General features: G+C 51.3%; 9 protein-coding genes across 9 annotated transcripts; 5 read left to right on the top strand and 4 right to left on the bottom strand.

Annotated features, from left to right (window-relative positions):
• Positions 1-876: 876 nt before the first annotated feature.
• On the top strand, positions 877-3,215 carry KD926_007097 (neutral/alkaline ceramidase; the record flags this gene model as incomplete). Its single annotated transcript, XM_053101381.1, has 2 exons — positions 877-1,076; positions 1,139-3,215. The coding sequence occupies 2 exons, from the start codon at positions 877-879 to the stop codon at positions 3,213-3,215; spliced, it is 2,277 nt and encodes a 758-aa protein (XP_052960775.1).
• Positions 3,216-4,066: 851 nt separating this feature from the next.
• KD926_007096 (uncharacterized protein) lies at positions 4,067-6,115 on the top strand (the record flags this gene model as incomplete). The annotated part of the gene is made up of 1 exon (XM_053101370.1): positions 4,067-6,115. One exon carries the CDS (start codon positions 4,067-4,069, stop codon positions 6,113-6,115), a length of 2,049 nt encoding a protein of 682 aa, XP_052960774.1.
• A 732-nt stretch (positions 6,116-6,847) lies between these two features.
• On the bottom strand, positions 6,848-10,952 carry KD926_007095 (uncharacterized protein; the record flags this gene model as incomplete). Its single annotated transcript, XM_053101359.1, has 6 exons — positions 6,848-7,186; positions 7,246-8,829; positions 8,916-9,161; positions 10,000-10,141; positions 10,231-10,808; positions 10,902-10,952. The coding sequence occupies 6 exons, from the start codon at positions 10,950-10,952 to the stop codon at positions 6,848-6,850; spliced, it is 2,940 nt and encodes a 979-aa protein (XP_052960773.1).
• A 992-nt stretch (positions 10,953-11,944) lies between these two features.
• KD926_007094 (uncharacterized protein) lies at positions 11,945-12,897 on the top strand (the record flags this gene model as incomplete). Its single annotated transcript, XM_053101348.1, has 2 exons — positions 11,945-12,178; positions 12,316-12,897. 2 exons carry the CDS (start codon positions 11,945-11,947, stop codon positions 12,895-12,897), a joined length of 816 nt encoding a protein of 271 aa, XP_052960772.1.
• Positions 12,898-13,306: 409 nt separating this feature from the next.
• Positions 13,307-16,435, bottom strand: KD926_007093 (translation initiation factor 2; the record flags this gene model as incomplete). The annotated part of the gene is made up of 3 exons (XM_053101337.1): positions 13,307-13,458; positions 13,527-16,335; positions 16,412-16,435. The coding sequence occupies 3 exons, from the start codon at positions 16,433-16,435 to the stop codon at positions 13,307-13,309; spliced, it is 2,985 nt and encodes a 994-aa protein (XP_052960771.1).
• A 388-nt stretch (positions 16,436-16,823) lies between these two features.
• On the top strand, positions 16,824-18,063 carry KD926_007092 (putative mitochondrial carrier protein (Ymc1); the record flags this gene model as incomplete). The annotated part of the gene is made up of 5 exons (XM_053101327.1): positions 16,824-16,929; positions 17,050-17,061; positions 17,122-17,258; positions 17,311-17,939; positions 18,033-18,063. 5 exons carry the CDS (start codon positions 16,824-16,826, stop codon positions 18,061-18,063), a joined length of 915 nt encoding a protein of 304 aa, XP_052960770.1.
• Positions 18,064-18,377: 314 nt separating this feature from the next.
• On the bottom strand, positions 18,378-21,165 carry KD926_007091 (putative C6 transcription factor; the record flags this gene model as incomplete). Its single annotated transcript, XM_053101316.1, has 11 exons — positions 18,378-18,915; positions 19,014-19,137; positions 19,210-19,229; positions 19,290-19,389; positions 19,442-19,457; positions 19,508-19,631; positions 19,693-20,020; positions 20,074-20,177; positions 20,326-20,709; positions 21,001-21,030; positions 21,086-21,165. 11 exons carry the CDS (start codon positions 21,163-21,165, stop codon positions 18,378-18,380), a joined length of 1,848 nt encoding a protein of 615 aa, XP_052960769.1.
• A 337-nt stretch (positions 21,166-21,502) lies between these two features.
• Positions 21,503-23,732, bottom strand: KD926_007090 (putative MFS transporter; the record flags this gene model as incomplete). Its single annotated transcript, XM_053101305.1, has 12 exons — positions 21,503-21,719; positions 21,774-21,809; positions 21,861-21,925; positions 21,977-22,074; positions 22,123-22,144; positions 22,196-22,463; positions 22,520-22,633; positions 22,686-22,757; positions 22,807-22,859; positions 22,924-22,986; positions 23,055-23,152; positions 23,318-23,732. The coding sequence occupies 12 exons, from the start codon at positions 23,730-23,732 to the stop codon at positions 21,503-21,505; spliced, it is 1,521 nt and encodes a 506-aa protein (XP_052960768.1).
• An 869-nt stretch (positions 23,733-24,601) lies between these two features.
• KD926_007089 (putative alpha-glucosidase) lies at positions 24,602-27,271 on the top strand (the record flags this gene model as incomplete). The annotated part of the gene is made up of 1 exon (XM_053101293.1): positions 24,602-27,271. The coding sequence occupies one exon, from the start codon at positions 24,602-24,604 to the stop codon at positions 27,269-27,271; it is 2,670 nt and encodes an 889-aa protein (XP_052960767.1).
• Between the last annotated feature and the right edge of the window lie 150 nt (positions 27,272-27,421).

Below are 27,421 nucleotides of genomic sequence, written 5' to 3'. Positions count from 1 at the left end.
CGACCTTCAGCATCTTCATGAAATTCCTCGGGAATCGCGTTGGCGTTTTCTGCCGCACCCGGGCGGTGAATAGCTAACCCGACTCAGCACAACTCCACGTGACCATATCCTCCCTCTCTCTGTCTCTTAGTCTTGGTCTTCTGGTCTCTCTCTTCCGTACTCCACAGTTCACACTACGCAGTAAACACTCCGCTCTACGGAGTATGGATGCTGCAGATCTATATCTCCTCGGCCTACGGAGTACTAAGCCTTCCATCCACCACTTTCACAAGCTTTCTACTTGCAGCTCTTGTCTCGCAATCCGTTCCTGGTGATCGACTGAGGATCTCCTGATTACAAGACTCATACACCCTCCAACTGACTTCCCTCCTGGTAAGGTTCAATTTATCCAGCCATTCATCCACAGAAGAGAAACCAAAGCAACCAACCCTTGCTTGCTTTTTGCGAAACACTGCCAATGGGCAAATAATGCGACCGGTGACAAATTCATTTCCCTGCAAAGACAAGGCGGGGTTGGCCTGAAGAACGCGTGCCCAATCGAGGCTAGTTCGGCTTCAGGTAAGACGGCAGGGACGATGTCACCCTTCGACCGTCTCTACGCCAATCGTTGTACTTCCTCCTCGTCGCTTGGAGGGTTGCAAGCTGCACATCCCGGATGCTGTCATCTGTCACACGCTGTGACGTTGCTCTTCCACCTCTGTTGAAAGCTATTTGCAGGAAAGGACGGCCACGACTATAACTGTAGTCTATCTTCCCCCGCCCGGCTCTGCTCTTCTCATCTTGAAAGGGGGCTTGGCTTAACTTACTGGCTTTGATACTGTAATACGACCGAAAGAGAGTCAAAACAAGATTACCCTTGCTTCACATACTGTATGTATGGCGAATCTCAGGTTGAACGCTGCTTTCGCAGGGGCCTTTGTAGCCCTGCTCGTCTTACTGCTGCTGTTTACTATCGTTCCGGATCAGCGTCGCCCGATCAGCGCCAACACTCGGTCTCGATGGCAAGATAGAGCCGCGAAGCTAGATGGGGGTGACAGCGTGTTTTTGCTGGGGACGGGCAAAGCGGACATCACTGGGTATTCTCCCTTCTCCGTTTGACTAGTCTATATTCTAGGTTTGTTGATACATCGTTCTGCAGTCCTGTAGTGGAGGTAGGCTTTGGTGGTTACGCCAGTTTGGACCAAATCGGGACCGGCTTACAACAAAGGATCTTCTCGCGCGCTTTTATTTTCGCCAATCCGGATAAACCGGAGGACACGTTCATCTACATAATCATTGACTCTCTCACAGGCGACACGGGGATCCGCCATGGGGTTCTTGAGGGCCTCGCTGGCCTAGGGAACGAATACTCGCGCTATGGCGAGAGTAACGTAGCCCTCACGGGTACACACTCCCATTCGGGCCCGGGCGCCTGGATGAATTACCTTCTGCCTCAAATCCCCAATAAGGGATTCGACAAGCAAAGCTATCGGGCGGTCGTCGATGGAGTCTTGCTGTCCATTAAACGAGCCCATGAAAGTCTGGCCCCCGGGCATCTGCACTTCGGTTCGATAGACGTCGAGGATGCCAATGTGAACAGGAGTCCATATTCCTACGATCACAACCCCGAGGAAGAGAAGGCGAAATATTCGGCCAATGTAGACAAATCAATGACCCTGCTGCGGTTTGATCGGGAGTCGGACAACAAGACAACTGCCGTTCTGACTTTCTTCCCTGTGCATGGCACGTCGATGTATAACAACAACACGCTTGTAACTGGAGATAACAAAGGTGTGGCTGCATGGCTATTTGAGAGGAGTGTCCGCAACAATGGGAAATTTGCAGATAATTTCGTTGCGGGGTTTTCTCAGTCCAATGTCGGCGACACATCTCCCAATACCTTGGGCGCATGGTGCGAAGATGGCTCAGGGCAGCAATGCCGTTACTCCGACAGCACTTGCGGCGGGAAGACAGAAGACTGTCATGGCCGTGGGCCGTTCTTCCGGGAAAAGGACAACGGCGCCAAAAGTTGTTTTGACATCGGACGGCGCCAGTATGTGGCTGCTCGACAATTATACGACGACCTGGACTCCAAGTCTATCCAGATCTCTCCCAGCTCCCATGTGCACTCCTTCCATGTGTATCAAGATCTATCCGGCTACAAGTTCGTGTCTCCTTTCAACTCTAGCGTTTTATCCACATGCTCGGCGGCTCTGGGGTTCTCATTTGCTGGCGGTACCACCGATGGACCGGGCTTCTTTGATTTCTCCCAGAACAGTAGTGGACCGGCCAACAAGAATCCACTGTGGTACGTGGCGCGAGCGTTCCTTCACCAGCCTTCAAAGGCACAAAAAGCATGCCAGGCTCCAAAAGAGGTTCTCTTGGATGTGGGCTCCATCGATCAACCATACCCGTGGAGCCCGAATATCGTGGACATTCAGGTTCTCCGAGTAGGCCAGCTGTTTATAATTATTTCGACAAGTGAGGCGACGACTATGTCTGGGCGGCGCTGGAAGGAGGCGATTGTCAAATCGTCGAAAGATACCCTTTCGGTTCAGAACCCATTGGCCGTATTGGGGGCTCCATCTAACAGCTATGCGCATTATGTAGCCACCGAGGAGGAATATCGAGCCCAGCGCTACGAGGGTGCCTCCACTCTCTATGGTCCTAATACCCTGGCTGCGTACATCAATCTTACTTTGACGTATCTTCCTCATCTCGGTGGGGATGCAGCCGCGCTACCCCCAATTCCCTCCGGCGTGACCCCTCCGATAAACACCGACAAATCACTCACGTTCATCCCCGGTGTCGTTTATGACGGCCGTCCCTCAGGCAAAGCATTCGGGGATGTCATTCCGTCGGCGGATAATGTGACCTACGGACCTGGTGACGTGGTGAAAGCGACCTTTGTAGGAGCGAATCCCCGTAACAACCTTCACCTTGAGTCCACTTTCGCTGCAGTCGAACGACAGAAATCCGGCACTAGCACCTGGGAAGTCGTACGAAACGACCACGACTGGAGTCTTGTTTACCAGTGGGAAAGAACAAACACAGTTCTGGGATATAGTGAAGTGACTCTTCAATGGCATATCGAGGATGATTTCTACGACGTTGGGAACCCTAGCCCTTTGCAGGATGGAACTTACCGCCTGCATTATTACGGCGACTCTAAGAGTATTGACGGGAAGATTTCGTCCTTTGAGGGCATAGGCCACCCCTTCAAGGTGGCTGTCTAGTCAGGAATAATGGGGTTCGGACATTGGATTCGTCAGCTCCCCGATTGTTGTCGACGCAGGAGAACCTAGTCAGATCATGCGGATAGGCGAGGTCCAACAAACAATTAAATTTTTGTGTCATGAACGTCAGTAAGCCCTGGTCTCCAGCTTCACCACAGGCAGCAGTTCTGTGCCACCGGCCCATCTGGACGATGAGCCGCCGAGTCACCAGGGCAAGTGTCTCTGAATGCATATTATTGGCAACGAGGCAATACCTGCAGAATGGCCAAGAAAGACGGACCCTCAAACCATCGATACCCCTGCCAATGCAAACGCCAATCAACCAGTAATCGCCGAAAACACCCCGGCGTCTACTGCAACGTTCTCGACTATTTTTATAGTACGCGCTTGCAACCACCAATTATCCTTTCATCCCTGACCCACTCAAGCTAAAAAAAGCTTCTCATTGTTCCTCTCATCTCGCCATTCACAGCTTGCAGAATCGCATCGCAAACAATGACAGCCTAGACCCTAGCCAGCAAACAATGGAGTTGCCTGCCACTTGGGACCCTGAGTGCTTAAAAAGACCAGGTTCGCTTCCTTGGCCTGTATTTCCTTCCGTCACCAACCTCACTCGTTCTTTGATCTTCCTTCGTTCTTTTGACGCTGTCGTCGTTTCGCTTTATTTGATTCTTTTGCTTTTGCTTTAATCAATAATGAGTATCTAATCAACCCAGACGCATTTTCATGTGCAACATGCAGTTTTTGTTCAAATTATATTTCATATCGTCCCATATCTCTCTTTAACGGCTTGCGTACGTTCATTCACTTGTTGAACTAGTTTATTGACACCATCAATTGTCGATGACAAAATGCAGTTGATACATCTGACCCTCGTTAATTTTCTTTTCCTCCTTTGCTGTTCGGCTGGCCCGATCGCTCATTTCGTTCCAAAAATTAGGGATTTGGGACCAGGCGATGAATCGGCACACATATCCCAGCCCTCGTCGTTGGTTCTGCATAATCTCCAGGGATTCGTTAGTAGTGAAAAGAACGATTTCTTAACTGTCATCCCTGTGACACCTTCCCTCACCCAAAGTCCACTTGTACCTGATACAAGTTCAGCGGATCATACCCATCCTACGACTCAAAGCGTTGAACAGTCATCTGCATCGGCTCCTGTGCTCTCGCATACAATTGCAACTACAACTCAATCAACCGTTTCAGTTTCCACAACCTCGGATGACAATCTCACAGCACACCCGAGCCAGGAGGCTACTTCTACGTCTACTTCAGTTCCAACTCCCGAGAACTCAAACGCCACTCCATCCCAATCAAGTCCGACGGTGCATGGTCATACCGACATCACTTTGAGCAGTCAAAATCCAACTGAATCGCCATCCCTTACCTCCCACAATGTTCCATCAGGTCCAAGCCTAACGGCCCATAGTCCGCCTTCAGTCCATTCAGCCGGGCTGCATTCAACTATATCCCCTCCTGTTCCGTCGCCGCCTCAAATTCCGGGGCAGACACCCTCGGGTGCAAGTGCAACCGTGTCTAACCCGGCAATTAAATCGAGTGAACAGCATTCAACTGGATCTTCGTCCATTCCGCCGCTATCTTTGAATTCAGCCCAGAGGCCGTCTGTTTCAGGCCCGTCAGGTACCCCTCACGGCACCACGCATCGTACCGAGCCAACAGGTCATGGAACGCATCTGTCTCCCTCGCTTTCCAGTCCTTTGACGCCTACAACTCCCCCTACAACTCCGTCGTCGCCAGCGGGTAGTGTGGCTGCTTCTACAACTGGCCACTCGCACAAGTCCTCGGCACCTCCAGCAACTTCAACTAATTTGGCTGTTGGTGTAGTAGGACTCTTGCCAGGAGAAGTCTCAGGCGGCTCTTCCCTCTCCGTTCCCCCAAACCCCTTGGAGACAACAAACGGTGCACATTCGAACTCAGTCGCCACTGGGAGCAATCTCGACACTGGTAAGCCTAGTGGTTCGCTCCCTACGGGATTGAGTACGACAACTCCTTTCCCTGGCGAGTTCACGATCCATTCAAGCTCCTCTGCTCAAACACACAAGACGCCCCCGCCTACCAACGCAGATGAATCTGCAACAGAGACTGCTACAATCACATCCAACTCTGCGCAGAAGGAACCTTCGTCTGTCATCAGCAGCGGATTGCCTACGAGCAACCAACACACTGCTCCATCGGTATCTGATCCCGTTATCGTGATTGTAACTCCCGGACAGTCCACATCCTGGACCAACACCTGGTTGCGCGTTTCTGATAGCACGTCCATGTCGTCTACCAGCAGCAGCACCACCACCACCACCACCCACACCACCATCCGGCCCTCCGGGACGATTGCCATCCCCGAAATCCCTACCGGCCCCTCCAGAGATCCTGAGACATCTATCCCAGAGCCAACGGCACCTCATCAACATAGTAGTCTCCCCAAAGGGACTGACACGGTGACGACAATCCACGCCTTTTCCACGGTAACCAAAGTCGTCACTGTACCTGCCTCCGACGAGCCCGAGGCGCCTGCATCTGCAGAAACAAAAGACCCCCAAACCACCACCCAGGAACCTGAGGCGACCGCAACACCAAACCAGACAGAAAAAGCCAGCGACATCCCCAACCCACCGTCCCCGTCCCGGAAGATAAAGCCCACTGCGGAGGGAGGAGTGCCCGCCACGGAATACTCAACCACTTCTGCCGCACAACCGACTGGCGCCATTGAATACCTTCAGGGTCTTCAAGTCGTGCCTGTGACTCCGCAGGGATTCGTCACCGTCACGGAAACCAAGACGGAAACGACAACGAAGACGAAGACGAAGACGGAAACTGAGACCGAGACCGAGATTAAGACGGTCTATATACATCCAACGCTCACGGTGACGGCTGGTTCGTGAGTCAGTTGGAGATGATTATCTTCCTTGCTTCGGTTTTCCTTTATTGTTGAACATTGGTCCGCTCGTTTCTTTTTTGATTTCCTCCTTGAGATTGGAGAGTTATATTGATTTTAGGTTTCCATAGGACAGAATCTTCAGGTCTTTTGTATGTAATTAATCTCTTTCAAGAAGAGACTAAAAAGAAGAGGACAACGCTGAAAAATATGTAGACACAAGACAATATAATAAGATTATGAAATCGAAATCGAGCGTTGTTTACTCAAGATATATCTTGATTCTTGATTCCAGACAGCCAAGAGGGCTAGGTATGATACAAGTAATAGATCGGAACCAGGTAGAAACATCAAGATGAAAATGAAATAGGCAAAGGTAGATAAAATATCAAACATTGGACACAGATCAGGCAGAGGAGCATCATCTCACTACCTCCAAAGATAGGGTATACAATAAATATAAAACAAGCGAACAAATGAGCAACTCCCAGCCAGCAAAGTATCAATCAATCAATCAATCAGGACCCGGTGGGTCGAACGCCCTCGGCCCATTCTTTCTTTATCCAGGGGTGTAACTGTGGGGATAAAGGTTTCGTGGTATAGACAGGGTAGAGAAAAAATTCACAGAGAAAGAGAAGAGTGGTAGGGAAAGTGTAAAGGTGGGGTATGAGGTAGATATGGTAAATATAAAGGAAAGGATCGAGGATATAAGATCTAGAAAGGAAGGGAAAGTATTTCGTCATAATTCAGTGAACATACCACCCCCTTCGGCGAATTTGACTTGGTATTCTTTGAGGCTGGCCCATTGGCGCAGTTCCTCTTCGTCGCGTTCATGGTCGCTCAGGTAGCTCATTGAGCGGCCCTTAGCGGGGGGACTGGCGCTAGTGACGCCGGGTGTTGGAGCGGCTAAGCCTTCTAGTCGGACAAGAGTGTCGATGAAAGCGTGGAGGTAGGATTCGGTTTCGGCGAGGGTGAGAGGTTGTGGACCGGCGGCTACGGTGGTGGAGGGGGTTGATGTATCCGTCCTTGGATTGGGAAGATTTAGAAGAGTTGACGCAACTTGGCGAACTTTGCTCGACTAGAAAGTGGTAAGTTAGCTTTTCGTAAAGATGGGTTGAAAGATGCGGGAAAACCTACAAAACTGGCGCCGTTGGGCTCCATGTTGACCTCATTGACGGATCGCAACAGCACGGAAAGATCGCGGATCACGAGCCGGCGTTCTTCCGCCATGATCTTTCCGAGACCGTCCAATTGGGCATCTGAGCTAGGTGCCCGGTAATGATTGGGACGCTCGTCCTCCACCTTTATCGGCAACGGGCTTTTGGAGTGTTGTCGTTGGTCTGCCGGCATTTGGTATCTCTGCCAGGCCCCGTAGAGACTCCAGTACTTTTCTACCAAGTAGGACCGCGTTCCGAGCTGACTCGCATATATGTTGGCCTTCTGAATTTCGTACTGAATGTAATGGCGCTCAACCAAATTCGGGTCTGCTGCCAAGGGGAAGGTTCCCAGGGTCGATTTACGTCTCGACGGGGTGGAATCCGGGGTCCGGTGGAGCGCCAGTTCTTGGGGAATCCCGTCCAAAGCGGACTTGGCTTTTTGTAAGCATTCCCAGATGGTCGTACGTTGTCGTTCCCAGTCATAGATCTGGCCGCTGCCGAAGGCAATTTCCCATGCCGAGAGTGAATTGTACGAGTTGTACACTCGAACGTTAGCGTTGAACCCCACGAGGCGGGAGACTCGATGGGCAGGCTGGGGTTCCAAATGGGTAGCAAAGATGTATTCATCGTCCACCTCGAGCGGGAGAGGGGGGTACCGATCCGTCGGGGTTTCTGGGGGGACGTGAAAGGTGGTGTCTGTCGAGCCCAATTGCTGCAGGGTTCGGTATCCGACTAGAGTGGTGTAGAACAGACGTCGGCTGAGTTCCTGTTCAATCAGATCGCCCGGGGCATCTCCCGTTGCACCTAACTGATCAAGCGATAGTGGCGATGGCACAGAATTGGGACTGGTTGCACAAGACGAGGACAATCGACGGGACGGTCGACACAGGTCATACACATGTAACATGGTTAAGCATTCAGCTAGGTACGTTCGGCACCGACGCATGCTGTACATATAGCCCGAACAGATCCCCAAGAAATAGCTGATGGCCGCGTCGTAAACGGTGGCGCTTCGATCAAGGTAGCCCATGCCTCGGGCTTGCACGGCAACATCGCGACATTTCTTGACCATGGCCATCGAGTGAGGGAACGCCGCCCTCTCGGCCTCCGTTTTCAAGTGCAGCTTGGGCCGACGAGGGAACGAGGCCACAAGCGTGCCGATCATAGAGGCTGTGAGGGCCAAGAACGTACGATTGGTAAGGTCTTCTCTTCTGTCAAGGGCCGCCCGAAACGTGGGCTCGTGGGGGATCGGGATCAGAGGGTGAATGTACGTAAAGTAGTCGTCGATCAACAGTTGCACGGTTGAAAACGGGCATATTGATTCTACAGATGACGGAAAGAATGCGGAGGGGCTGCTGTTTCCGACAGACACTGTCGATGCTGGTCGGACAGGCGAAGGTTGATCCGAGGGGCTTGGGGAGGTAGCTGGAGAAGGGCCCAGCTTTTGCTTCTTGAAGGCCTCTGCATGACGATTGGGAGGGCCGCGACGTCGACTCGGTCGCTCATAAGTGCAGGGGATATCCAAGCTTGCGCACGACCGACAAGGCGGACCGCTGGTGTCGCACTGAGAAACGGACCACTTAGCTCTTCATTCACATTGATTTTTTTTTCTCTCCGCGCGCAGTAAGGTTCGTGGTGTCTTAGACATACCTTTACTTTCCGAATACTGCAGGCATCGCAGGCCTTGCGCAGCCTGGTTCGTGGGTCCATGGGCATCGAGGCTTCGCGACGAGCGTTTCCATGCTTTAGGTCGCATCCAAGAGCGCCTAGAGCACGTAGTATATCATCCGTCTCGCAGGTGGCGCTGGGTTTTTCGCATTTTATGGGACTCGCACAGTAGACCGAGGGACGTTTTGAAACGCCAGTACCACCAGGATGAAGCGGAACAGGAACGGACTGGATCGATCCTGGAGATCAAGAGAGCCGGGAGATCTGCCGGGGGAAATACTGGAAGCAGGGAAGATCAACCAGGATGAGAGAAACAGGTCTGGCAATTACGATCCGCGGGATGCCAGCGGTCGCATTTTCCAGTCAGCGCTCAACGTCTCAACGGACAAGCAGCAGAGCGGGCGGAGTCTGGCAGGGAAGCCTTCTCCGTCGATCCCGTGCGCGGATCACGTGGACAGCATCATGGAGTGGGCTTAGTCAGGCGGCCTTTGCTTTTGCTCGGCCTTCTTTCTGCTTTCTGCCTGCTGCTGGGCGGATCCTCGGACTCGGATCCGGACAAGAATTGCAAATAGACTGAAGACATCCTCCCGATTAGTGTTCGTCGGCGATCCACTACCGGCCTCACCATTGCCTCTTCAGCGCCTTTTCAGGGCCTCGGAGACCCAGAATCCATCGCACGGCTAGCCTTAGTGGGCTCTAGGCTGTAACAAAGACCAGAGAAAGGGGTGCCTCAGAGTGGAGACCCGTCCAGCTCGTTCCTTTCGTGATTCATACCTAAAAAAAAATTCAGATCCCTACGGTCGATGCTGCCAATTCTACGGTCAAGGATCAAGCCCCAAGCCACATTGGGATCGTCCGAAGCAGGGTTATCATCTATTCCTGGTTCAGCCCTCTCATAAATGAGATCTCGTAGGATGTGACACGGTGGATAAATTAAGTTATGCCAGAAAAGAAATCGAACAAAAAAGGAACATCCCGAAAAAAAAGCAGGGGAGCTAACAGACAATTGGGGAGTCGTCTCATCTCATGGCGTCATTCAATTCTCATTATCGTGGAAATCACCCACTGGGTCCGGACCGGATTCCACGAGGAGACCACGTTTGTTCTCGATGTCCACAGCCCAAAGAGCTGAGCCAACCGCAGTCGACATTAGGAAAAACATGGAAAGAATGGGAACAAGCTGAAGCAGCAAAGCCACCGTTCCAAATCTGTGCAATGCTGCTGATTAATCCAAATTACGTCCAGGCGGATCTATCGGGGAGAAAGAAGGGAAAGGGGGATCCAAGTGGGAACTCACGAGGTGTACTGCAGCTGTTGTCGGGAAATCCGATCCTTCCTCTGTGGTTTTGATAGGTCCAGTAGCTGAAAATATCGCCAGTGATGGAACGGGCCCGCTCGATATCCGGTGAGCACGAGGAACATGGGCGTGCCCGCCACCGGAATAAAGTTCAGCGGTAGGAGGACGATGAATTCTATTATCTGTCGCAGCGAGAACGGAGCGTAGACGGCGCTCTGGGTGGGTTTGCCCAACCGCTGCACCACATTATCGCCTTGAGGATATAACACTCGTGACGTGGTGACCAACTCCCCTTGACCCTCGTTCACCAGTACGGCATCGAAGATGTCCACTAGCGTTTCATCCACGAAGAATGCTTCAAATAGCAAGGCCACTATGACAGCGCCTTCTCCCAGCACCAGGAAGGCTCCGTTGACCCACGCTCCTTTGCCTTGAAAGATGGCGAGGAACGCCACCTGCGGCAAGTAGGTGAAGAAGAAGAGCAGGAAGTAGATGAAGGTTGACAACAAGACGATGGGTATCAACCGGGTCTTGAAAAGAGGCCACAGGAAGCGATGTGAGACGAAATAATAAAGGCCCTGCGAAAAAAACGAAAGATGTCAGCCCCAGAAGACCGCGAAGAGTGTACAGAATGTCTGGATAGCCTGGCCAGGCCACCGAGATAGACAAACCCGGAATGGATAGAGCCATGCAGCTTTGTAGAGATTCCACGCTCTCGTCATGATGCTGAACTGGGGACCCAAATTTCAACGTATTGCGAGATGAAGAGGACCCGAGTCAAAAGTTAGGTGAGGGTAACCGTGACCGTGACCGTCCAGCGAGGATGAATGAGCGGTGTTATTGTTGGGTACGATCGTCATGATGAATGGTGATTATTCTGCCGCCTGGTGTTGACCGGACCGTTGTACACCGCCATCCGCTTAGCCACGCAGCCACGCTAGCCTTATCGATAAGCCAAGGCGGTCAGCGGGCGGCCATAAATTGAATTTTCTTCCTGCGGCCCTTTCCCTTTTCTTTTCTTCTTCACATACCTTACTGATCACGCCTTCTTATTCACTCTGACATCCACTATTCTCCCATGGATTACGGAGGGGAAAAAGAAGGTCAGACCAACTTGCTGCCTTACCCCAAATCCTTCTTCTTACGTGGAGCGTTTGGAAATATTCTACAGCGTACAATCCTGCCAATCAAACTCGTTGCATGACTGCAAGGAAACGACGATTGAATCTCTGTAGCCTCGTAACAGTTCTGATATCTGCCGCCAGCATGTCCGCAGTGTCATTCGTTAAGACGACTGACTGGCAGGGCATGTTCAGTCCGTGTCGCTCTAATGTGAGGATCACAGCTGAGAAGCGGGCAAACTTCATGAGCTGCCATTAAGTCTTGGCTGAACCTGTATATCTGAACATCGTCTGGGCCAGATCTCACGCAATGAGATAGATGTAAATTCTCGATATTATGACTTGATCGCGAATGGCAGGTAGCGCCTTGAACTGTTCATCTATCAATTCGGCCAACTTGTTGTTTAGAGGCTTAGGGCATACCATTGACTTATGCTGTTCAGGTTCCATGTAAACTCGAGGTAATGAATGACACTGCCATAGTTCTTACTGAAGGTCCACGGAGGTATGATGTCAATCCCGTGACCTCTCCCCTTCCCTCCTTTCTCTCCCCCACATTTAACTGGCATGTATCTCCAACTCTTCTCTTTCCAATGACCTCTGAATCCAGCGACACCAACTACCCCGTCTTCCGAGAATGTCTGTCCAGTGCCATCGTCGAGAAATCCGACACGCATCGACCGACCAAGACGAAACGCAAGGCGCATAGGCCCGGTCCGCGACGCAATGGCAAAGTAAAGAAAGACGAAGCTCGCACCGCACAACCCCCAGAACCCGAGTCCAGCGCATTACGAGGCGACCCGGAGGAACTGGCAGATTTCATTGATGTAATTATATACCTACAGCGCCTTACATCCCTCCAATATGAAACCCATGCTCGTTGCTCTATACCCACCCACCCTACTACTACCATGATATGATATGATATGATATGATATGATACCAACCACGCATATTCCCACAGTTCCTCGCCACCGAGATCTTCACCTCCTTCCCCACCGACCTCCAGACCCTCACCTACACGACCATCCAACACTCCCCAGCCCTCCGAAATCGATATACACCAGACCCTAAGCTACCAGCCACTACCCTCTCCGTCATCCTGACGACCCTCCCGTCATCCGTCCCGGACACCTTAATCGCCTACGGCCTCCTCCCGGCCAGCGCGGATATTGAAAGCGACGTATCCGATTTCCTCGCACGGGTAGTATCCGAGTATGTTGGAGCCGTGACGCGCGCGCCACCGGTCTGGGCGACGACGCGAACAGACGCATGCGAGATCTGCGAGCGCGACTGGATCCCGCTGTCGTATCACCATCTGATTCCGCGGGGGGTGCACGACAAGGTGCGCAAGAAAGGCTGGCATGAGGAGTGGATGCTGAATAGCGTGGCGTGGCTGTGTCGCGCATGCCATTCCTTTGTGCATCGGATGGCGAGTAATGAGGAGTTGGCGAGGGAGTGGTTTACTGTGGATAGGATCCTTGAGAGGGAGGACGTGAGAGATTGGGCGAGGTGGGTGAGTCGAGTAAGGTGGAAGGCGAGATAAGAGAGATGATGGAGTAAAACATGCGTAGATAAGGTATATGGTTAGAGGATGGATGGTTATGTAGATTTCTATACTGTACATGTACACACATATCAAAGAGATTTCTAATCTCTCGCTCTTTTCTTTCCTTTCCTCTTGCGCTGCGTCTTCCTTGCCTCGTGCCACTCGTTTTTCTAAAGAATATGGCATCATAACATACACTCACTCATACACCCGCTCCCAATTAGCGCAGATTATACAAAAAGTTTCAAGAAGAGGCGAAAAGATAATGGAGATGATGGGGTAGTTCGCCTGCAGTCAAATGAACGCCGGGGGCCCAATGCAAAGAAAGATCCAATGAATGATACAAGAGTGATAGGAGCGACTAGCCCCTCCCTTACGGTGAGCAGGAAGTGAGCAGGTAAGAAGATCAGAGATGTCGCTTCTCGAAGATCTCCTCGTAGCACTGGATGTGGTCGCCCACAGCAAAGTCCGTCCAGTTCTCGAATCCAATACCGCACTCGGTGTCCTTGCGCATCTCGGTCACGTCCTTTTTGACGTTCTTGAGAGAGTTGATCATGCCTTGGAAAAGTCAGTACCTTGCAGTCAAGAAAGGAGCATCCGCAAGAATTGATATGGGAAACACTTACCATCGTAGATAACTTCCTGGCCTCTCGTCACGCGAACTTTCCGGGCCCGGTTGATCACTCCGTTACGAACCTTGCAACCGGCAATGGGCATCTTTACCCTGCTCTTGAGGGTGATCTCGAAGATCTGTCCGATCTCGGCCTCTCCGGTGACACGAGTAGACACCAACGGAGGCAACTTCTCGCTCAGTATGTCCTTTACATCGTCGATGAGCTTGTAGATGATGTTGTAGTCCATAATCTTCAAGCCGCGCATTTCGGCCATCCGGTTCATAGCCGGATCAATGGGCATGTTGAAGGAGATCAGGTGGCCATTGGCTGCGGCCGCGTGCTCAATATCGAATTCTCCGACGGGCCCGACTCCGGAGCGAAGCACGTTGGCATACACCTCGTTGTTGCCGATCGCCGCGACCGAGTTCATCACGGCCTCCGCCGATCCGCCAACGTCGGCCTTGATGATGAAATTCACTCCTTTCGGACCGGACGCGTTCTGGTCAGCACCAGTCTGTCCGTCTTCCGACCCTTCCAGCCGGCGCTTCTCCATTATCTCCCGGCGAGCCTCGTTAATGGCCGCTGTGTCTTCACCCAATTTGGCGGTTTCGGCTCTCTCCTGGCGGTATTCGACTACCTCCTTGGCGTGCTGTTCGTCCGCGGCTTGTAGGATCTCGCTACCAGCTGACGGTTGCTCTCTCCAGCCATCGATCTCCACGGGCATTCCGGGAGTGGCTTCCAAGATCGAAGCGCCGGCTTCGTTTCTAAGAGTACGCACCCGTGCCCAGGTTCCTCCGGCGACGATGATGTCGCCCGGCCGGAGTGTACCCCGTCTGATGAGGGCCGTTGCTACACGCCCGTAGCTCTTCGTCGTGGCTTCGATCACCCAGCCCTCCGCGTTACCCTGCGCATCCGCCCGGTGGTCCAGGACCTCCGAGAGAGTAACGATGGCCTCCTCGAGCTCCACCATTCCTTGACCGGTCTTACCACTAACACCAATTGCCTGCACGTCACCTCCATAGTCTTCCACGTAGACACCGTGGGTGGAGAGATCCTGCTTCACCCTGTCAAGATCGAGATTTTCTTTGTCGATCTTACTGATGGCGACAATAATGGGCACGTTGGATTCTGTCGCATGTTTAATGGCCTCAATCGTCTGAGGTTTCACGCTATCATCTGCTGCAATGACCAAGACAACGATGTCGGTCACATCAGCACCACGACGGCGCATTTCCAGGAAGGCGGCGTGACCGGGGGTATCCAAGAAGGTAATTGTCTTTCCAGAAGGCATGGGCACGGAGAATGCGCCGATGTGTTGCGTAATACCTCCGTGTTCTGACGCAGCCACGGACGACTTGCGAAGCCAGTCGAGAATCGTTGTTTTACCGTGGTCGACATGGCCCATGATGGTCACCACGGGCGGCCTAGACGGCAGAAGTGACTTGTCTTCCGGCTCGGGCGCAGAAGTCAGGTCATCCTCGGCCCCAGTGTCGAAGATGGGTTCAAAATTAAACTCAGACGCAACCAGCCCTGCAGTTTCGGCGTCAAGAACATGGCTATATGAGACATCCTCAAAACCCATTTCCTCCATTTGCTGAACAAACTGAGCCGGACGCACGCCGATGACATCGGCGAGGTTGCTGACGCTGATGAACTCTGGAAGATATAGTGGAATCGGGGCTGCTTCGACCTCCTTCTGTCTCGTTTTCTGTCTCTTCTTCTGCTTGCGCTCTGCACGACGACGAGATTGGTCATCCTCATCGTACTCATCCTCCTCCATCTCATACTGTCTTTGCCTGCGGCCGTCTCGACCCTTTGATGTTTTTCCTGACCCAACGTCGTCGGCAAGTGTGTCATAACTCTGCGACGACAAACTCCATGCCCAGGGATCCGCCTTCTCTTCAACTTTGTGGTTCTCCGGTTCCGAGCGAGGTGGTTGTGCGTCCGACTTTGTCTTCGTTTCAGGCGTCTGTTGCGCTGCTTTTGGTTCGGAAGTGTCGTAAACCAGTCGAGGGCCGGTAAATCTGTCTTGACTGGCTGTAAACTGCCTCATGGCACGTGTTTTCCGATCGCCTGCCAACGAGCCATCTTGTGGTTCTCCCCTTTTTACCTTCCGTATCGGCAACGTGGATCGGCGATTGCCGAACCGAGAATCCCTCGGCGGAGGCGAGTTCAAATCTGGTCTGACAGCTTTGCAGGCCGGACACGTTATATGTTTCCCAAAGCAAATATACTGGCAGTCCGGACAAGTCCAGTCGACCTCTCGAAGGTGTCTCGGTATTGATACAGCGTTGGTTTCCAGATTTCTATCAGGTCCAAGGGCCTCGGTTCGAGGTCGATTAGGAAAAGGCATTGATCGACCGCTTTTCTGCCATTTCGACGCCTCGAAACGAACAATTGTATCGTGTTGACGCCTTTCGGGCTGATGCTGGCGATGCTGGCGATGCTGGCGAGAATGGGTTTCCTGTTCCTGTTGCTGTTGCCGCTGCTGCTTTTGTTGTAGCATTTGCTCTCGCTGTTGCGTTTCTACTTTACCCTTCTCGACCAGAGCATCGCGCATGGCCTGTTCAGCGGAACTCAGGCCGGCCGGTCTCTGGGATAGTTTGCTACCCCAGCGGGCGCCAAATTTCGGTCCTGTAGGCGTAGGCTTAGCGCCGGCCCCATTATTCCCTGCACCGGTCGAAGAGGACGAGTCGGAGGAGTCGAGCGATATGAGAGACGATCGAAAGCTCCGCCGGGGAACATAGGCTAACGTTGGCGTGAAAGCTGTCTCTCTGCGTCTGGTTGCGCACGACCAGTCGACACCATGGCGGCGGGAGAGCTGCGGAGAGGAAATCAGATTAGATCAGAAAACATGGAATGCCATCAGCGCAGCTCCGGGACCAGCAAGGACTCACCTCCAAGACCGCCCGCCTCTGCATAATTGGGAGGAGAAATTGAGAGGGGATGAATGTGGTCGAGCTCGACTCTACGTCCTTCTCTTCGCTTTCTTTTCCGTCGGGGCAAAACTCCGGCCGGCCCAGGAATGCGCCTCGATCGGGCTTAGCGCGTGACCGGGCGGTCAGCAGCCCGTATAGTACGTATCGTAACCGGAATACGGTATGATTACGCCCTGGTTTCCCGCCCAAGGGTCACGTGTGTCGGCGTCCCCGCCGAATCGGAGGCCCGCATTCTTATCCTGATAAGCACGTTATTGTCGCCCTCTCCGAACATTTCCTCACCTTCGCCTTCGTCTTCCTCCCTTTGTCCTCTTCCTCCTTATATCCCCGATTCAATTGGTAATCTTGCTTCTTGAATCTTGCAGTCGAGATGGAATACGAGGCCTTTGAAGACCTGGAGAAGGGCGGCGGGGCCCTGCGTACCGTCAAGGACTTGTCCGCGGGCGCGGCTGGTGGAATTGCGCAAGTTCTTCTGGGTATGTCAATGACAGGTGCTGCGATCTGAAGCATTTGGGGCAATGGCGCCTACATATGCCAAGATCGGAGACACCAATGGATTGGGTTGGATCATGAACACATCGCTAACCCGCTTCTAGGCCAACCGTTTGGTTAGTAGCGCCTCTCATGTAGCTACATGCATGTTGAACTGTAGATATTAACAATTGCAGATATCGTCAAGGTGCGACTGCAGACGACCACACAGTACTCCAGTGCTCTGGACTGTGCCACCAGGATCTTCAAGAATGAGGGTCCCCTTGCTTTCTACAAGGGCACCTTGACTCCGTTGATCGGAATTGGTGCTTGCGTGAGTCCCATCTAGCCAGCCACCGGGCAATTCCAAAACTGACCCATCCTAGGTCAGTGTGCAATTCGGTGCCTTCCACGAGGCCCGGAGACGGCTGGAGGCGCTGAACCAGAAGAAATATGCCGACAGTAGCCTTTCCTACGGCCAGTACTACATGGCTGGTGGTTTTGCGGGTATCACCAACTCCGTGCTCTCGGGGCCCATTGAGCATATCCGTATCCGTCTGCAGACTCAGCCGCATGGAGCGGGCCGTCTGTACAACGGTCCGATCGACTGCATCAAGAAGCTCTCCGCCCACGAGGGCGTGCTGCGTGGGCTCTTCCGCGGCCAAGCGGTCACTTATCTCCGAGAGATCCAGGCGTACGGCATGTGGTTCCTGACCTTCGAGTATCTGATGAATCAAGATGCCAAGCGCAACAACGTCAAGCGCGACGAGATCTCCAGTCTCAAGGTGGCTGCCTACGGTGGTCTGGCGGGTGAGGCGCTCTGGCTGAGCAGCTACCCGTTCGACGTGATCAAGAGTAAGATGCAGTGCGACGGGTTCGGCGAGCAGCGGCAATTCACCTCGATGCGAGACTGCTTCAAGAAGACCTACGCCGTGGAGGGATTGGGCGGTTTCTGGAGAGGTCTGGGTCCCACTCTGCTGAGGGCTATGCCTGTGTCGGCAGGAACATTCGCCGTGTACGTTTTCACACTCTTTCCTCTGATCTGTTCAAGAGTAGCGAGGCCATTCTTTTATGCGTGCAACTGATACTAATGGCGATTTATCTTTAGGGTCGAACTTACCATGAGAGCTTTGGGTTAAACAGGGACTAGTATCCCCGTTTGAAAATTGACTTTGGGCGCTCGTTATTTACTTGATCCATTTATTTTGATGACTTCTATTTTTTCATTTTTTTGATATCCATGTCTCGTTCATTTTCAACAAGAATGAGGGGAAATTTGGCTTTAGATTTCTTTTTCTTTTCTGTTGACATACCAATTAGAGAGGGTTTCATTCCCAAGGGAGCATTCAATTCATCTATCTCTTCATCCTTCCTTCCCACCATCACTACAATACTAGGTGGCCTACATACTATCAATCAAAGTGAACTCACATACAACCAATCACCCAGAAAATCACACCGCCAACGAAAAATCCCCAAAGAAATCCTGCCACGCAGTCGGAAAATAAAACAAATTCAACCCCGGAAAATCCCACTCTGTCACAAACTGCTCCGGCACAAACGACTGCAAATCCGCCTGGGCATCAAATAGCTCCCAGAACGGCGTCGCCTCCGACGCCGCCCGGTCCCCCACTACCCCCTTCTCATTCTCCTGCACCGTCCTCCCATACTTCTCAATACTCAGCCGCAAGATATGCAGATAGACATTCCCGTTCCCGGTGGTATCGCTATTTGACCCGGACTGGGCCAGTTCGTCCAGGAGACTGGTGCCGTGGTCCAGCAGCTCCTGGTGCTCCTCTTTACGTTCCGGCAGGAGCCGCGAGAGCTTGAGGAGGAGAAGGAAGCAGAATGCGCATTTAGCCCAGACGAAATCCATGGCGTATTTCAGCTTCGCGAGGTAGAAGTCTGGTTCGGCGCTGATGAGGCGTAGGTGTTTGCGCGCGCTGGCTTTGGCCATGAGTAAGATGTTGCGTTCGACGGGGGACATGGTCCTGTTGTATTTACTCCCGTTCGGTAGGGGGGGTAGGTTAGTTGGATATATGCCCAGGATTAGGGATTGTTGGACAGAGAAAGGAAGGCCTAGACTCACGCAACGTTCTCAACGCCTATAGAGCGGAGGGCTTTGCAGTGGAGCATCATTTCGGACCAGCATTTCTGGACTCGTAGTGCGGCGAGTAGGTATGGTTTTTCTTGGTCGACGGCGGTTTTGTTCTCTGTTGTTGTTGGTTAGTTTGTGAAGAAGTTGGGTGGGAAGACCGTTGATAGGGGTCTATAAGACTGTTTACCAATAATTCGCAACCAGTCACTGGGAATTAGTTAATTACGGCATCATATTGATTCAAGTAGGGTAATACGACGCTCTTACTCGAACCAGATGTCGATATCCCCCTTGGCATCATGCACGAAGTCTGCTATATCTGTCCGGTTCAGGGTCTGGCTTGCACCGAGAGTATCGTTGATGCTGACTGTGTCTAGCGTTAGTAGCTTCCCTTGAGGCAATGCATACGATCAGTGTACCTCTGATTACGTTCAACTAGTAGAATGTCAATTCCATGAAACGTCAGATTGCTATGGCTGGCTTACCTCCACTTGAGAAAACAGACGCAGGTCCAGGACCGTGGACGAAGGATGACGAAGCAGCATACGACATCTACGAGCGTTTCCGGTCATTCGGATCCCAGGGGGTTTGCCACCATCCACACGGAATCTATAAGTTATCAGGCATCATTCGGTGGTAAATTTGAGAGGGCGAACAATAATGAGCTCACATATGTTCCAGGACCAAAAGCCCGAACCACGTTCTGGATTTTCCCATAAGAATACGCTCTTCTTCCCTCAGTCCCGGCACATCGAGTGTCTCCTCGACCTCCTTCATAGTCAACTTGTGAGTTAGCTCTTCAAAAGCTTCATTTAGTCCCAGGTCCAGCGCCATCCGGGTTGCAAACGATAGAAGCAGAGCACGCTCGGCGGAGTAGCAGGCGACGACTAGCAAGGCCTGCGCCGACTCTAGACAGCTCATCTTTTCATTCTGGATGATAACGTTGATCCACCGCTTCAACTCTGCGTGCAGTAAATCGGACATTTGCGAACCAGATCCTATAAACTATTAGGTCGCTTCGAGGTGCATCGTTGCTGGTTTGCCATCTTACTCTCAACACGGCTGCCAATGGTGCATATCGCGTTCAGGAGAATGCTGCTTCGAGAGCGCACCGAGGTGAATGTGTCATATTCCGGGTCAAATATTGGGATATATCTATCCTTCAAACCATTTCAGATGAGCTATTATCTCGACGTTGATAGGGCCAAGGAAGACAGAAGACAGGACATACACATCCTTGGAAAAACCTATCCCAAGTTAACACTCTCTACTTAGGTAATCACAAATGAGGGTATTATCTCACGTCTTAAAACAAGACACCGCATAATCAACCGTTATGAGACCTTTGCTGATGAAATCCAAGACCGGCTCGTTTCTGACTTCAAACCCAGAGCGTCTTCGTTTGGGGGGACGAGTTGTCTCCAAGTTCGCTGCTTGTAGGGGACTCTGAAGGGGTGTCTCTCTCTGGACTTGCGGTGCTCTATATTGATGACTGTATTGTATTGCTCCAGAGTCTGTCGCTGTATCAAAAGCAGTCATCGCTGCAGAAGTAGGTGCAAGCTGGGAAGGGGATGAGATCTGAATACTTTCATGAGAGATTTGTGATTTTTGCGATTGTAGAACCTCGCGTATCTCCTTGAGCTGATCATTTAAGTTCTGTATTTCACCTTCTACAGACTCTAATCTTCTGTACCACGATCAGAGTTAGTTAGGAGAGTTGGTGAAAGACATTTAAGGATGAATGCACTGCATTTGAGATGAGAGATGCGTACTGAGTAACTGGGTCCTTGGGCGCCTCAAAAAACACACACTTTCTCTTGAGCTTGTCACATCTGCTGATGGTTCAGCGGATTTGTGAAGATGAGACAAATATCCAAGGGACAAAGACCTGGTACATGGCCGTTTTCCATCGCATTTAACCTATAGCAGGGTATCAATTGATATGTTTTATCAAATAGGCTCATAAGATTAAATTTACCTTAGACTGTCGGCAATTGCTGCAGGCTTTCTGTTCGTATCACAAGTCAGATTCAGTGATGGATTCGTCTATAGCTAAGGTAAACAAGGTGTAGGCAGCAAGTAATACCGGGATTCGCTTTTTCCACGGCGGAGCTGCCATTATCCCGGAGTCGTCCGATTCCATGCTGTAGGCTGGTTATATATCAGATGAATAGTTTAGGGTTGAATTAATCTAAGATGATGGATAGTGAAATATGTAGATGGTTGGAAGAGATGGAACGGACTGGCGCGGGGTGAAGCTCGGAGCATTGCCGGCTCGGCTACTACTGGCTTCCTTTTTTCTGGGCTGATCAGTCAATATAACATACTATAATTGTCTGCTACAATCGTATCGCAGTTCGTGCCACTATACAGTCTCTAATTTGCTAGTATCCTACATTTGATAACGTTCTACCTAACTTACCCCCTTGCCCTAATAACATGATCCCATTCGACTTTAGGCTTCCCCCTAATAAGCGCCCCTAGTAAACATAGACAAAGTCCTCGTTGGCCCAGTCCGTCAGGTCTTTAAATGCATTATCATCGTTTACTCCATTTTGTGTCGGCGATTCTTCCTTGTCTGTCTGAAACGCGCCAATAGCATGCATCGAGTGGTCGATGATCTTCGCGCGTTTACCCATCGACACACGTTTCTTCTCGTGCTTCTTGTTGAGAAACAGCAGATATGCCATATTTATGCTTGGGGCTCGTCAGCGAAATAATAGAAAGTATTTCATTCTGGACGAATCTTACAGGGAGAGGAAAACCAGAACACAGAACATCGCAAGGCTATAGTCTAATTAGTAGGTTGTATGAACAGTACAACGAAGTATGCCTCACTTTGATAGTAGTCCTCTTCGGTATAGAGGTGCTTCTTCGGTAGTATAAAGGTTTGGACCAAGAACCTATCTGTGATTTAGCAATGAGTCTACTTCGTTGGGTGGCCTACAACATACATTTCCAGCACATTGCCCAATCAGTAGTATACCATTGGTGACTTTCTTTTTCGTCTCACCTCCAGTATTTCCTGCAGACCATGAGTAGATCATTGGTGCTAATCGTGGGTTAGCTTGACACAACAGGGATCGCAAGGAGGACATACTAATTGCTGGATAGACCGATATCTCGGAGAATGTTAGCATGTTGGTATCGGATGATCGACCTTCATAACTTACTATGTAGTATCCTGCGAGAAGAGGCCCTTTATGAGCCTCGTCATGTGGTAACTCAAGCAACATCACGCAGCCAGCAATCGCAGGGAGACACAGTAGAGCTATAACCGGGCCCTTCATTTTGAGGTATGTAGCTAGCCACGCGCCTCCCATAGTCGCCACAAGCTGAACGGCACCAAATGGAATATTAAAGAGAATAGTCTTGAACTGATCAAACCCGAACGATTGAATGATCAACGGGCCAAAGGTCGAGATACCACCGCTAGGAATGCTAGTTCCTTGTAAGTTAGGACATTTTCGCAGTCAGACTTTTGGCAGACGTCTTACGAGATGGAGAACATCAATGCAAACCAGAAGAAGGATTTAATGTCAAGGCAGGCCTCCTTCACGTGGTCCCATTTCCACTCGTGGGTTTCAATTCCTTGTTGGTTCATTCGGAGCCTAGTCCATCTGTATAAGCAGTTGTTCAATAGTCCATGGCTTGCGGATGTACCTCTCGATTGCCAATAACTTGTCCTCTTCCTCAAGAAACTTGGATTGTACGGGCGAGTCCGGCACAAAGGCACTTCACGGCAGGTTAGACGAGCATAGCAGTCATTTGGCAATTCACTCACAGCACGATGAAGGAGAACACGATGGTGATAAGGCCGAAGAACAAAAAGATAATCTAGGATACAGAAGCGGACAGTCAGTAACATATACGCTTTCGTGAGAGAGAGAAACATCCTTACCTGGTATGGGTTCAAGACGGAAGATTGTATATGACCAAGACCATAGGTTATCAAGCTTCCGAACTGCCCATCCGGATGACACCTTAGTAAAAGTATACCCTGGGTATTCATACTAGGAGCAGCCAGCGTACCATATATACCACGCCATTCATCGCATACCACGACCCAAGCCGCATAGGCTGTTCGAGACGGCGATACCACATTTGCGTGATTGCAATGAAAGCAGGGGCTATGCGAAGTCAGACACATACTAACAAGAATATCCCGTACACAATGAAGGCCTTACGGATCCCAGCTTCAAATAGCCCCAGAAAAAGCCGACAAGCCAGCAATCCTCCAAAGGTGTTTGCCGGGGTCATGCATGTCAAAGCGATACCCCATAGGAAGGTCGTACATGCAAGGAACTTCCCCAGCGGTACTTTCACCAAGATGTATGCCAAAAAGGGCTGAGCTACCAGCTGTGCCAAATAGACCACTGATCCGAGCCAGGAGTATTCTTGACCCTTGAGGTTTGCGTCCTCAATCAATCCGAACACCGAGGCGTACGAGAGGGTGGATTTGTCGAGTTGCTGTAAGAAGTAAATGCCTAGAAGAAGGGGTAGAAGCCTCAAGTCGATCTTCCGGAGGACCCTGGAGTTGCTCTCTGCTGTCAGTACGGTGGAGCGACCCATATCTTCAATGAGTTCAAGGCCTTTGTCCTGGTTCTTCTCGTTTTGGTGGAGGTGTCCCTGGGTTGGTTCGGCTGGAGCATATTCAATCTGCTCATCTTGTCTTGGTTTCGCGTAGGGAGTCTCGCCTTGTTGTGACATACTTTTCTGTATTCTTCCTTGTCTTTGATGATGCCTTGAAATCAATGGAATCCCTAGTCTTGAAGACAACCAAGTAGTAATATAATAGGCTGTCTAAGGGCTGTAATGGTAGAGGGTCAAGATAGAATCCACGAGCAACTGAAGAGGGGGTAAGGAGACGTATTTAGAACGAGAATGACAACCTTATCTATCCCCTGTAGAGGACACAACAGCGTAACATGAAGACGGGGGTAACTCAACCCCGTGGGGAAAATTCAATAACCGCCAACCCCGGACGAGAGCACTCCAAGTCCGACATCCATGTGAGTGAGCCATTACACAAATAGGAGCCATGGCATGATTGATAGACTCTCGTAGTGCTTGTCGACAGGGCGCCGGTAACACATGATAGGATAAACAATATGAGGACAGTCGGACAATATCCGATGCGCCATCCAATTGAAGCATATCCATGACCTTGGAGACGGCAAGGCAAGGACGCGGGGGTGTTGACTGACGTTTTGGCAATCAAGCATCGGCTTTCGGCCATGTATGCCGATTAGTGGTCGGCATTTCCTTTGCCGTCAGTGGGGTGATGCTTGAAAGCCAAGCCTTGCGGGGGGAACCGGGGTGAACCTGGGGAGGCGACATGAAAGGGCTAAGCTAGTAAACCAAGGTGAGGCATATCGGAGATGATCCCCGAAATCCGATCATCCAGACCATGAGGGGATGCAACCACCACGCAGCCCTTCTCCGCAGCTCGAATCTGGAGGGGAGAATAGGGAAGGATTCAAATACGGCGTCATGTCTTGGTTTTCTCAAAGTTCGTGCTCTGTGTTCGTCCTGAAGTACAACATTCTCAGTCACTGTTCTCGTCCAATTGTGCCATAATGCCTCAGAAGGAATTTTGCCCTAAGGGCTACCAAGAAACGGCATTTCAAGGCATCACTCCATCAGAGGTGCATCTTCGCTCGAATGATTCGAAGGAGCAGGCATTTGACTTCTCGTTCGAAGCAGTGCGTGAAAACTTGTTCCGTGTCACTTTTACATCTCCAGACCACCCTCTCCCTCCGTATCCGAACGTGAAAAAGCCAGCAACGAATGTCGACAATGCTAGGTCAACAGCGACAAAGGTCTCGCACAAAACAATTGAGGTCGGCGACGTAAAGGCATCGGTGGATTGGGAACACACCCCTGTGGTCTCGTTGTCTTGGAAGGACCAAAACAAGCCATTGTATCGAGATCTGCCTTTGCGATCCTATGTCGCGGATGCCAAGGGCATCGCGAACTATAGCGAACATGACCGTGATGCGCTTCATGTTGGCCTGGGTGAGAAGAGAGCACCGATGAATCTCAGCGGTCGGCACTTCCTGCTCTCTGCCACCGACAGTTTCGGATACGATGTCTATAACACCGACCCGCTGTATAAACACATTCCTTTGTTGATCAAAGCCACCCCGCAAGGATGTGTGGCTATCTTCTCGACAACTCATGGAAGAGGGTCTTGGTCCGTCGGATCGGAAGTGGATGGTCTCTGGGGTCATTTCAAAGTCTACCGTCAAGACTACGGTGGTCTTGAGCAGTATCTCATTGTCGGAAAGACTCTCAAGGATGTGGTCAGGTCATACGCAGAGCTGGTTGACTTCCCTCTTCTCGCCCCGCGTTGGGCATACGGGTACATTTCGGGCGGATACAAATACACCATGGTGGATGAGCCGCCTGCAAATGAGGTTCTCATGGAGTTTGCGGATAAGCTGAGAGAGCACGATATTCCGTGCTCCGCCCACCAGATGAGCTCGGGTTACTCAATTGCGACAAAAGAGCCCAAGGTCCGCAATGTCTTCAATTGGAATTACCATCGATTTCCTAAGCCAGATGAATGGATTGCGAAGTACCATTCGCGGGGTATCCGCCTTCTAACCAACATCAAGCCTTTCCTTCTCGCCTCTCACCCTGATTTCAAGAAGCTTGTCGATGCAGGTGGGTTCTTCAAGGATCCGACTACCAAAGAGCCGGGTTTCATGCGATTGTGGAGTGCTGGGGGTGCAACAGGGGGTGACGGGTGCCACATCGATTTCACCTCAGCCGCCGCTTTCAAATGGTGGTACGATGGCGTTCAAAGTCTCAAGCGCGTCGGTATCGATGCGATGTGGAATGATAACAACGAATACACTCTCCCTAATGACGATTGGAAAGTTGCTCTTGATGAGCCAACGGTGGCCGAGGCCGTGCAGAAACAGAGTAAAGACGACACCGTTGGACTCTGGGGTCGTGCGATACACACTGAGCTCATGGGGAAAGCCTCCCATGATGCACTTCTTAACTTGGAACCCAAGAACCGACCATTCGTCTTGACTCGAAGTGCCACTCCGGGAACTATGCGATATGCCGCTAGTACCTGGAGCGGTGACAATGTAACCAGTTGGGAGGGCATGAAAGGATCGAACTCCCTGTCTCTTAACACAGGAATATCCCTCTTGCAGGTGAGCTCCCCCTTGGTAGAGAACATTAAACTGAAGTATACTTACTTTTCCAGTGCGCTGGTCATGATATTGGTGGATTCGAAGGTATTTTTCCCACGCGCCCTTAATTCTCTTGGCCCTAAACAGAGCAACAAGACTGATTTGCTCGCACCAGGACCTCAACCCTCCCCCGAGCTCCTTCTCCGCTGGGTTCAATTAGGAATCTACTCGCCACGATTCGCCATCAACTGTTTCAAGACCTCCCCAGGAAACAGTTCTGTAGGGGACGTTATCGAGCCATGGATGTATCCCGAGATCACGCCACTGATTCGAGATACGATCAAGCGCAGATATGAAATCCTGCCATACATCTACTCGCTCGGCCTAGAAAGTCATCTCACAGCATCACCGCCCCAGCGTTGGGTCGGCTGGGGCTTCGAAACGGATCCCGAAGTTTGGACAAAGCCTCTCAAATCTGGTGAAGAGCAGTTCTGGTTCGGCGACACCATTCTTGTTGGAGGTGTATATGAGCCCGGCGTCAGCGTTGGCAAGGTATATCTGCCCCGAAAGACAAACACCCAGTTCGATTATGGGTATGTGAACATGAACGCACCATACACGTATTTCGCTTCAGGCCAATGGATCGAAGTGCCTTCTGAGTGGAAAACGAGTATTCCGCTTCTCGCCAAAATCGGCGGCGCGATTCCCGTCGGCAAGTCCATCCAGACGAGAGTGCCAGGTGATGAGACCGCTGCTTCGCTGGCAGTGGAAGAGCTGGACGACTACAGAGGAGTGGAAATTTTCCCGCCTCGGGGCAGTTCCCACAACAATGCCTTCTCTACTACCTGGTTTGAAGATGATGGGATTTCGGTTGATCCGACCATCTCACGATACACGCTCAACTATAGCTCAGCAGAAGACAGGGTCATCGTCGGGTTCTCTCGCGATGAGCACGGGGGCTTTGTCCCTGCGTGGAAGGATTTGGATATCATCCTGCACAATGGTGATGAGAGACGCGTTGTTTCTGACTCTGGAAAGACAGTCGAGTACAAGGGCGCCGACAAACGGGGCCGCAACGTGTACACTGTCAAGAACTGAGAAGATTAGCAGAGCAGTTTTTAGTAGTCAACTGAGTGGTGCAATGATAATGAACCTAGAGTGGCAATTTCAAGCTGAGTTGTCAGCATGATAGTTCCCAAACGTATGCGTACTTCTTTAGATTGAACAGTAGAGAGCTGTAGGATAGAC

Source organism: Aspergillus affinis, assembly GCF_023601865.1.
Source record: "Aspergillus affinis strain CMG 70 chromosome Unknown NODE_3_length_628324_cov_86_750800, whole genome shotgun sequence".
In the NCBI taxonomy this organism is placed as follows: Eukaryota; Fungi; Ascomycota; class Eurotiomycetes; order Eurotiales; family Aspergillaceae; genus Aspergillus; species Aspergillus affinis.
Note: the sequence above shows the minus strand (reverse complement) of the source record. Positions and strands in the feature narration are given on the sequence as shown.